At 45.4% G+C, this 11,231-nt stretch overlaps 1 protein-coding gene across 1 annotated transcript; it reads left to right on the top strand.

Moving 5' to 3' along the window:
* The first annotated feature begins 5,339 nt into the window (after positions 1-5,339).
* LOC132119003 (C-C motif chemokine 17-like) lies at positions 5,340-9,260 on the top strand. The gene is made up of 5 exons (XM_059528744.1): positions 5,340-7,065; positions 7,408-7,537; positions 7,854-7,995; positions 8,100-8,132; positions 8,884-9,260. The coding sequence occupies exons 1-5, from the start codon at positions 7,005-7,007 to the stop codon at positions 8,890-8,892; spliced, it is 375 nt and encodes a 124-aa protein (XP_059384727.1). The 5' UTR covers positions 5,340-7,004; the 3' UTR covers positions 8,893-9,260.
* Positions 9,261-11,231: the final 1,971 nt, after the last annotated feature.

Below are 11,231 nucleotides of genomic sequence, written 5' to 3'. Positions count from 1 at the left end.
TATGATGTTGCTAAAAAGAACGTTGTTCCCTTTCAAGGGAACTTCGAACTGCGTCCTCTGAGGGGACACTATGGGGATCACCTCGTCGTGACCCGTGTCTGAAGCATACTTTGAAAAACGCCAACGTGTTGGCCGGCGACAGCCTCTGACGTCACTACCTGCGCGACTATAAATACGCGCCCGTAGGACCCGTCACTATCTTCTTCGTCTTCAGTTGACTGTTTTGTTTGAAGCGTGCATCTGAGAAACGACCAAAACGGTAAGAGCGATCTATTACTGTTTTCATCATGGCTTCCACTAGCAAGGCGTTTAGACAGTGTGTGCATCCGTGTCAGCGTTATCTGACACCCGATGACACACACACTCTTTGCGTCTCTTGTTTGGGCGAAGAGCACGCGCGCGATGTCCTTGAGGGGGCGGTCTGCGTGCACTGCGAGCGTTTCTCTCTGAGAAAGCTCCACTCCCGTTTGTCTCTCTTTTCGAGGAAAGAGGGACAGCCATCTGGATCCCGCGGCTCAGGTCCCGCCGTTGCCGAGGCATGGAGGAGAATGAGCTCGTGGGGATCACAAATGGATCTCGCTGAGGAGTGTAGAGAGGGACCTTCCCTTTCACACTCTCCGGCGGCGAACGAGAGCGAACTTCGGGAGGCAGATGTGGTATCATTAACCCATTCTGACACTGAAGTTAGTGCTCTGCTGGGTTCTACCCAGGAAAAGCAGGAGATGTCTGAGAGTGGTGAAGAAGCTGAGGCTGAGCCTTCTCAATCCTCCTGTCCCGCGTATGAGGAGCTGTTAGAGGTTATGGATCACGCCACTGCAAAATTAGATTTGCCATGGAAGCGTGCCAGTAAGGTGGCGCCACGAGGTCGCCTCGCTGAGCGGTACTTGTCTGACCATAGCCCTCCAGCCCAGGTGAGCCTTCCATTCTTGCCTGACTTACATGCAGAAGTCGAAAAGGAATGGAAGAGGCCGTTTTCCTCTCGCATCCACCGGTTTCAGCATACAAGCTATGCTAATATCGAGGGCTTGCATGAGAACGGCTATGAGAGGATGCCCCCTGTAGAAGAGACGCTGGCTTGCTATCTCTCTGTGGGGCAAACGTCCTCTCTTAAATCTCCCGCTTTGCCATCTAAGCCCCTTCAAGATACATCCCGCTTAAATGGCAGGTCATACGCGGCAGCTGGTCAGGCTGTGGCTTCACTGCACACGATGGCGGGGCTCCAGGCCTACCAGGCTGACCTGCTGAAGGACCTGGATACAGGTGAGGGCCTTTCACCTGACCAGGTAGCCGAGCTGCGCCGCACCACAGACCTCTCTCTACGAGCTACCAAGCAGGCCGCCTCCGCCATGGGCAGGTCTATGGCGGCCATGGTGGTGACGGAGAGACATCTGTGGGTGAACCTGGCTGACATCGGGAAGGAAGAAAGGGGGTTTCTTCTCGATGCTCCGGTCTCGCCTTCTGAGCTTTTTTGTACCTCCGTTGAGATGGTGGTCGGGAAGTTCAGGGAGGCAAGGGCGCGCTCAGCGGCCTTTAAATCCTTCATTCCACGAAGGTCAAGGTCCGAGCCCGAGCAACTCAGGGGTCCTGGCCCATCTCGATCTGAGGGTCGTAGAGGGGCGCAGAAGGCTAGTGTTGCGGCTCATGCTCCTCCCCCGCCTAAGGGCAGGGGCAAGAGGAACCGCGGGTCACGGAGCGGTAAGCAGGGTCTGAGGGATGTGATTCGGACGAGGCAGCATCCTCGCCCGGGTCAGAGCGGTAGGATGACCTAGTAGCTCCGGATGTTTTTAACCTCTGTTTTTAACCTCTGTTTTTTGTCCTCCCCTGCCTAATTCCCCTGTAGCCACCAGCTTTCCACCTGATCGAGGTTAGGTGGACGGCTCTCACATAACAGTCTCCTTCCTGGACCTATGATGTTTTGGTTGGTTCTATGTTCATAGCAACCGCCTTACTGACGGTCCGGACCAGAAGGGGGCGCCCCGCAGCGGGACTCCAGTACAGGAGGGTGGGTGAGTACATAACCCTTGCTCTACCTGTTTATGGACGTTATGTTGCTGGTGGTTATATGTCTACTAACAATCTCTGTGAGTTTCCTTTACAGTAGCTAGGTGGCCAAAGAATTTGCACAGCACTGCAGGGAATTCCATAGATGTCCGGTCAGGTCACGCTGAGGGGCCGCCTTGCCGCCTGGCGCTTCCGGGGAGGTGGTGGTTACGGCAAGGAGCTCTGTATTTACTGCCTCAGGTGATGCTCCCCTCGCCTAGAAAAGAGGGTTGGAGCTCACCGCTCCCGTGCGATCCAGCACCTCTGCGATGCTTGGGAACCTCTCTGTACACACGCTTGCCTGTGTACTTTCTCAAAGCCACATAGTGGTCAGTGTGCAAGTTAACGCTTTGCGCACTTTCTGAAATCCACGTAAAGTGGTAAGTGTGCACGCAAGACTCTGCGCACTTTCTAAAATCCTGTATGGTAAGGGTTAAGCGCTCCGTTTCGTTCCCTTTCTTGGGATGATTCGCCCCCGGTGTTCCTTGGGCTTCATCCAACCAGTGTGTATTTGTTATGCACCTCAAGCATCGCTTCCCTCAACATGAGGGGCTGGGTGGACTCCCACATATTGTGGTTATCAGGTGGTAGGCTTCATCAGGCCTCCCTGATGGTGAGCTCCCACATACGGTGGTTGCCAGGTAGTAGGCCTCACCAGGCCTCACTGGAGATTTGGCTCCCACATACTGTGCGTCATCACTAAATAGCATATTGTGGTCCTTTCAGATAGTAGGCTTCACCAGGTCTCTCTGAAGGTGAGCTCCCACGTTCTGTGGTCACCAGGTAGTAGGCCTCACCAGGCCTCTCTGGAGATTTAGCTCCCACATACTATGCGTTTCCACGGGGTAGCATATTGTGGTTTTTTCAGATAGTAGGCTTCATCAGGTCTCTCTGAAGGTGAGCTCCCACTTACTGTGGTTGCCAGGTAGTAGGCCTCACCAGGCCTCCCTGGAGATTTAGCTCCCACATACTGTGCGTCTCCTCTATATAGCATATTGTGGTTTTCAGATAGTAGGCTTCACCAGGTCTCTCTGAAGGTGAGCTCCCACGTTCGGTGGTCGCCAGGTAGTAGGCCTCACCAGGCCTCCCTGGAGATTTAGCTCCCACATACTATGCGTTTCCACGGAATAGCATGTTGTGGCTTTTTTCAGATAGTAGGCTTCACCAGGTCTCTCTGAAGACGAGCTCCCACATACTGTGGTTGTCAGGTAGTAGGCCTCACCAGGCCTCCCTGGAGATTTAGCTCCCACAGGCTATGCGTTTCCACGGAATAGCATATTGTGGCTTTTTCAGATAGTAGGCTTCACCAGGTCTCTCTGAAGACGAGCTCCCACATACTGTGGTTGCCAGGTAGTAGGCCTCACCAGGCCTCCCTGGAGATTTAGCTCCCACATACTATGCGTTTCTACGGAATAGCACATTGTGGTCTTCAGATAGTAGGCTTCATCAGGTGTCTCTGAAGACGAGCTCCCACATACTGTGGTTGCCAGGTAGTAGGCCTCACCAGGCCTCCCTGGAGATTTAGCTCCCACATACTGTGCGCTTCCTAAAAAACGAGCTCCCGCGATTTGTGGTTGTCAGGTAGTAGGCCTCACCAGGCCTCCCTGGAGTCGAGTTCCATATTGCTTTCAGTTTCCACTGAGGTAGTTATCTGGTAACAGATAGTAGGCCTCTCTAGGCCTCTCTGTAGGTGAACTCCCACATACTGGGGTTGTCAGGTAACCTTTCAGTACACATGCTTGCCTGTGTACTTTCTCAAATCCACATGGTGGTCAGTGTGCACGTTAACGCTTTGTGCACTGTCTGAAATCCACGTAAAGTGGTAAGTGTGCACGCAAGTCTCTGCGCACTTTCTGAAATCCACGTAAAGTGGTAAGTGTGCACGCAAGACTCTGCGCACTTTCTAAAATCCTGTATGGTAAGGGTTACGCGCTCCGCTTCGTTCCCTTTCTTGGGATGATTCGCCCCGGTGTTCCTTGGGCTTCATCCAACCGGTGTGTACTTATTGTACACCCCAATTCCCCTCAACTTGGGGGGGCTGTGTGGGCAATTCTCGGGTAGTTCAGCAGCGCTCCCCTTTTCTGAAAGGGTCACCTATGAGCATGCTGCTTGGAGCTCGGAGTCTTCCTCTCTTGGGAGACTGATTCCCGGTTCTTCAGAGCGGTCCAGTACCACATACTGTTTGAGATGCTCTGTGAGAGCAGGCATCCTGCTGAGGCAGGGGCTGAGGCCTCCAATTGCTCTGCTCCCGGGCCATTCTTCTACGAGCTGCTCTGACAGAGTTCCACGAGAACCCCTCCTTAGAACAGTATTTGTAAATCCATGTTATGGTAAGTGTGCACGGGAGTCTTTGCGCACTTTCTTAAATCCACATTGTGGTAAGTTCGCACGCTAGTCTCTGCGTTCGTTCTAAAATCCCTAGATGGTAAGGGCTTCGCGCTGCTGCTTCGTGCCCTTTCTTGAGTTGGTTTAAGCCCCGTTCATCTTGGGCACCACTCCACCTAGGTATCCTCGGATACCTATCTAGAACAGGGCGCCGCTACTAGAGTGCTGTGGGGACAGCCCTTTCGGCAGGTTTTGCGAAAGCTAGCAGTAGCCCCTGTGTGACAGGCAAAGACTTGGTAGAGGAAAGTGCCAGGCTCTTAGCCGTATCCCTTTAAAGGAATCTCTGTGATTCCAAGCCTTTAGCTCTACCCCGGGCCAGGGCCCTACAGGATAAGTTGGGTATGTAGCTTAGGCCTTTGGCCGTAAGGGATAATGTCATAAGGCAGCCGTCAGACCATCCCAGGGGCGACTCCCGGTGAAGAGAAAAGCGGTAGAGTTGGTACTTAGTGTTTGCCATGATTCTGGTCTGCACTCCCCTCAGCATGGCGGCGTGGGTATACTGTTCCCCATAGTGTCCCCTCAGAGGACGCAGTTCGAAGTTCCCTTGAAAGGGAACGTCTCAGGTTACGAATGTAACCATGGTTCCCTGAGAGGGAATGAGACACTGCGTCCTCTAGCTCCCTGCCATGCTTCGGACGCAAGCTTCACGAAGAAGATAGTGACGGGTCCTACGGGCGCATATTTATAGTCGCGCTGGTAGTGACGTCAGATGCTGTCGCCGGCCAACACATTGGCGTTTTTCAAAGTATGCTTCAGACACGGGTCACGACGAGGTGTTCCCCATAGTGTCCCCTCAGAGGACGCAGTGTCTCGTTCCCTCTCAGGGAACCATGGTTACATTCGTAACCTGAGACGTTTTGTGTATTTGGTGTATTGAAATGTGTTTATGTGGTTTAAGGTTCAAAAAACATTATTTTCCACATAATGGACATTATTGTTTCTGCTCTGTGAACCGCCTTCTGAAACATCTTGATTTTACAAAGCTCATCATTCTGAAAAGCAAGGTGTGCTCTGATTGGCCAGCTATCCAGTGCGTTGTGATTGGCTGAATACCTCAAGCATGTGACGGAAATGTTACGCCCCTCACCATCCTGTGATGTGTGTCCTAACAAATAATGCTACTTATCAGATTATGCTACCATCACTGTATTTATCCTACTATAATTCACAGTCTGTGAGTCAGAACAGCCGGCATTGTAGTTTTCTCTTCCGGGAAATAGTCATCCATAAAATGTGCTGCACACATATGAATATTTGGGTTAAAATGTTCTGGAACAGTGTTGTAAATACAATATAACCACTGATTTCTAGTCGTGTCCTCTTTTGGAAGACCAAAAATGGCGGCGGCGGTGGCAGCAACAATAAAGTTACACTTTATATCTTTGCATGAACATTTAGGCGGTGTTATGCTAATCTTCCCACATTGTGATGTAGACCTGTGGGAGCGTGTTTAAGTGAGGTGTTTTTAGGAGGGTGTGGACGAATCTTAACTTTTATAAAGAATATCTATTTGGGTTTGAGTCTTTAGTCTTTAAAACTTTAGGGATCTTATCTATTCACAAACAGCTTGTAACACTCCAAAGAGAAATTAAAACTTGAAGTTGCATCATATGACCCCTTTAAACAACCATGCTGAAATAGGTACCCATGTCCATATTCCAGGATGAAAATACCAACATTCATCAGCCTCAAACTGTGGCCATCAAAGAGTACTGACCTTAACCCCATTTAAAGTCTTGGGATGTGCTGGAGTCGACTTTATACTGCTAAAGTCTATATACTAAAAAAGATTGTTTGGTGTGATACATTATTTGCCAGCGAGATATGGGGACAAGATGAGGTATTGGCATCAAGTGAGGTCATGAACAGGGTATGTTTTTGCAGCTGAATACTTGCATGCCTCACACACCCACCTTGGACACGCAGATGGCATATTTTCGATCTAATGATCTCAGGTATGCCAAAACCATAAAGTCCCAACAGTTTCTCTTCATGATTCAAGAACTTGACATAAGGACGGCCTCTAAATGTCTGCACATTAGTATCCCTATTGATTCCTGATGTTTTTGTTCGTTTGAATGTTTTCTCACTCCCCTCCCTGAAAAACAGACCTCAGGACTGTATTTTATCCTGCTCCAACATTTTCGACTGCAATAAATCATAAGTTTGCTAAAAGTTGGGCATTTTAATGTAAGGAGTTTCCTTCCCTTCAGCGTTCTTTAATCTTCTTTCATCTAAAGTTGGAGGAATTCTGTATGGATTTATTGTTGAGAGTTTTACATTTGTAAATTCTCAAGCAAACAGGGATGATGGGCTCAAAATTGCAGCGATTATGCCACACATCACACCAGCACTTTCACAGCTCAGTGTGTTAATTGAAGAGAGTTGTGCATTTCTCAACAGTGAGGGGAGATGATACGACTGTGAAAACAGCACTCGAGGGGGGGAGCGAGGGAGGGTGTGGGTGTGTTAGCGTATGAGAGAAAAAATAGGGGAAGGGAGGGAGAGAGGAGAGAAATAAAAACAGCACAAGAGGACAGCAGACAGCACGGAGGAAAAAATCCCTCTGAGGTTCCACCATGTTCCTGCAGACTGTCTCCATCCTCTTCCTCTCGGCCGTCCTCTTCGGCTGCCTGGAAGGTAAGGTGAAACTCTCCCTAGCATTAGATTGTGATGTTGGAACGGGGTGGTTGGGACCAGATCTCGGTGGGAGGGAAAGAGGCATAATGCTATGATAGCCAGACAGGTTCAAGAGCTTCGGATGCTGGAGTTTCACACGTCTGAAGATATGAGGTGTGTTAAAGCATGATGGGAGGCAGAGGAAGCTCCAAAAATGAGTCCAAAATTGATTGACACATGATTTCTTCTGCAAACTGTTGAGCATGCCAGTTGAAATGCACAGTTTATGGTACTTAATCAAGGGTTCCAGGTGCAATTCTGTGTTGAATTCTGCTGCCGTTTTTTGATTTCTGTTTATGCCAGGGAAGGGTGTGCAAATGCAGCGAGATGTTCAGTGCTGCATGCAGTACTCTCACGGCAAAGTCCGGACCAAAGACGTCCTGAGGTATGAGAGGCAGACGGAGGGGCCGGATTGCAGCATAAGAGCCATCATGCAAGTATTCCAGGCATCCTGGTGCAATCACAGACATCGAAAATATGCCCTATTTAAGCTCACAGGCATTGCTGTCTAAGCAGGTCAGATTTTTATTACTGAGAGCGGTAATTGTCAGGCAAGCAGAGCAAAAGAATGCACTCAGGCTGGGTGGACAATGCCCAAACTGTTTCTTCACAGAGACCAATTTGGCCTGCACTGACTTGAAGCGTAGCAGATTAAGAGATTTAGGATTTGCCTTATGTAAAGAGAGAGGTTTTGGAGGGAGCTCTTGAGATCTTGGCGCTCACATTCTCGCTTGTTTGAATCATGACAGATTGTACACCAAAAAGGCGGTGAAGTGTGCTGATCCAAGTGACAGGAAGGTGAAGAGGTTACTACGGAAACTGAACCAGAGGATGGGACCCAAAGCCCGCAGGACCATGTGGCTACATATGAATCTACCCGCCATGTCGGAGGTAAAATCTCTGTGGATTTAAGGAATTAATGGCACCAATAGTGTCCAATTAAAACTTTCACTCTGTGGACCTGAAACTGAGTGTCATTTTGTCTTTATTGACAGGTCGCTGTTGTTAACTCCCAAAAGATGAACAAGGTAAACAAGATCTGCGGGATTCCATTTAAGCATAACAGTTGTGGAAGTAAAAATCCCATTGTTTTTTTCCATAGATAAATTGATTTCTAGAGATAATGTATGAACCTGACCTAGGATCAGAGGTATACTGACACAATGTGATTTAAACGTAGTTTGAATCAACATTTGATCTTAATTGGTAAATTCCTAGTGGAGAACTACACTTCTACAATCCTGAAGAGACAGCCGCCAATCAGAGAAGTTACCGTCACCATGGAAAGAGAAATATCAGCCATAATCCCATGAGGATTCATAAATAAGAATGCATGGATATACATGTAATTATGGCCAATATATTGCCTATATTTGTTATGGCCAACATAATATCTTTGACTACTCAACTCAATATATATTTCCAAAATTTACAATAAAAGCCAGTATGGTGCCAATAAATAGTGTCCCTAGTTGTTCAATCAAGATATTTTTTAATAAACCTCAAATATATGATGTTTCATATTAATGATTAACAACTTATGGTCAATAGTTTTAGAACCAGAGTTTCTGATTGTTACACAATTATAATGCTTCATGTAATGAATAGTTCACTCAGACTGCTTCTTTCTTTATTTATTTATTTATTTATTTTTCTTTGAACTGAAATTGATCATGTGTGATTAATCTAGGTACTAGTCTGTTTGGTTTAATGTTAGTCTTTATACTTTGTAAAGTCTATGAATACTTAAGTAATCACAGTTGTCTTCTTTCCTTTTAGACCAAGTGAAAGTTGAGGGAGGACAGGTGATTCATCAAACTCCAGCCTTCTTGTGTGTCAACTGTTTTCTTATGTAAGAAAATATATGTAGTCTCATATTATTCCCTACCAATCACTATGTTATCCATATATATTGTGATATTTAGATGTCTTCTCAAATGACTGTTAATCTATATGCCAAAGTATTCTTCTCTGAGACTTCTTAAAGGTTGTTTATAATCTCTGCAGCTATGTATAGTCTCTATAACTTATATAAACTCTTCTATAGGGTCCAGTAAGCTGGTATGACTGTTCTCAACCAATTTATAGTGCAATTACAGATGATCTTGTGTATGTTAAAACACAACTAATTTTTATATATAATAATAAATGGTTAAAAAAAAGTATGATTTTGTTTTTATTGTAAAAGACATAACATTTCCCCCCTCTCCTAGTCAATGAAAGGTTAAAGGTCTTTTCACACTGTGCTTAAACACAGAGTAATCGTACTTCTATAGCGCATTTTTAACCCCAGGTAAAGGTACGTTTAACACCTGTAATTTAGAACTGGGTTTAGCACTGCTTTTTACTCTGTGTTATGAAAGCCTGCTCTGGAGCAGGTTTAGCCACAATGTTATTATGTTATTATGGCTAGATGCTTAGCAACGGACAACCAATCCTGTAGCTTATATTCATGTCTTTGGACCATAGGTATAGGTAGATTCCACATTCGAACGCTACAGACACGTTGATGCATCCACCATCTTGGAATGGTCTATATGTCGTCAGGTCACTCAGAATAAAAATCAATGCATTTCAAGATGCAATAACATTGCGTTGCATCTGGTTATAAAAATTGGCTAAATTTTTATTCTTGAAGAAACTGGATAAACTTTCACAGGTAAGAATTTGTTGTTTAAGTTTTTTAAACTAAAGTACCTTTTAAATGGCTTGTTAACTAACAGCTTTGTCTAGTTTTGTATTGTGTTGGTTTAGCAAAAGCATCTTCTGTAGCCTACTGAAGATATAGATATTAATATATGCGTATAACTACACTTGCAGTGCAGATGCATTGCTCTCGAGTATTCAACATTCCATTATGGCGGACAGCTTACGTATCGCAACATCTAGCTATGCTTTTATCAGTCACAGAAGCGCGTGTTGAATAAAAAATTGTGTTTGAGGGGAAAATTACAAAAAATGATGGAAAAAAACATGACCTAGAGTGAAGAAGAGACTGTTTAATTCTTACCTTTATAGTCCACCGAAAAGTCCACTCATGAAAAAAACTTGATGATAAACGTAATATAAGGATGCACAACCCTGTCGAAAAAAACAGCATATGCTGGTTTGGTAAGTTTTGAAGCTGGGATGCTAGTTTGAACTGGTTGGTTAAGATGGTCCTTTGCTTGTCATGTGCTGGTCCTAAACTCGTCCGACCAATTTAAGACCAGCACAAACCAGCATTCCAGCTTCAAAACAGACCTAACCAGCATATGCTGTTTTTTTTTTTTTTCAAACAGGGAAATATGCAAATAATAACGTTAACCCGGGGTTTAGGAGCATGCGATGTCAATCATTAGTTTATAAATACCCAGGATTAATTGTTATACTTGGTTAAAAAATAAGCAGTGTGAAACATGAAACAAGAAAACCCAGGGTTCGCTTTTGCTGGGATTTAGAATGAGCCAGGGGTAACAACTTCAAGTGTGAAAGTCCATTTTTTGAGTACATTATCAGCTTTTATGAGCCTAAATTGCTTGTTTGGTAGCATTAGCAGCTTTTAAAAATAATTATAAATAAAATATATAATTATATATATAATTAAATAGATATTAACAATGGGTAAGTTGTGGCCTAGTGGTTAGAGAGTTTGACTCCTAACCCTAAGGTTGTGGGTTAGAGTCGAGGCAATACCACGACTGAGGTGCACTTTAGCAAGCCATCGAACCCCCAACTGCTCCCCGGGTGCCGCAGCATAAATGGCTGCCCAGTGCTCCGGGTGTGTGTTCACAGTGTGTGTGTGTGTGTTTGTTCACTGCTCTGTGTGTGTTCATTTTGGATGGGTTAAATGCAGAGCACGAATTCTGAGTATGTGTCACCATACTTGGCTGCATGTCACATCACTTTTTCACTTTCAATATTAACAATATAATAATTCACTGATTCTTGAAATAAGGAACAAAACAACATCCCACATACAAAAGCCCTTTTCAAAAGTCTTTATGTTAAAAATTAAGAAATTCAACAAAATAAAAATAATTAAAATAAGTTACATCCAAAGCAAATCATACTCAGGGCATTCATTGCTTTTTCTTTTAAATATTTTATTAAGCATTATTTTAAATACATGCTCTATACTTGGAAAT

The sequence above is a fragment of the Carassius carassius genome, chromosome 38, assembly GCF_963082965.1.
Source record: "Carassius carassius chromosome 38, fCarCar2.1, whole genome shotgun sequence".
In the NCBI taxonomy this organism is placed as follows: Eukaryota; Metazoa; Chordata; class Actinopteri; order Cypriniformes; family Cyprinidae; genus Carassius; species Carassius carassius.
Note: the sequence above shows the minus strand (reverse complement) of the source record. Positions and strands in the feature narration are given on the sequence as shown.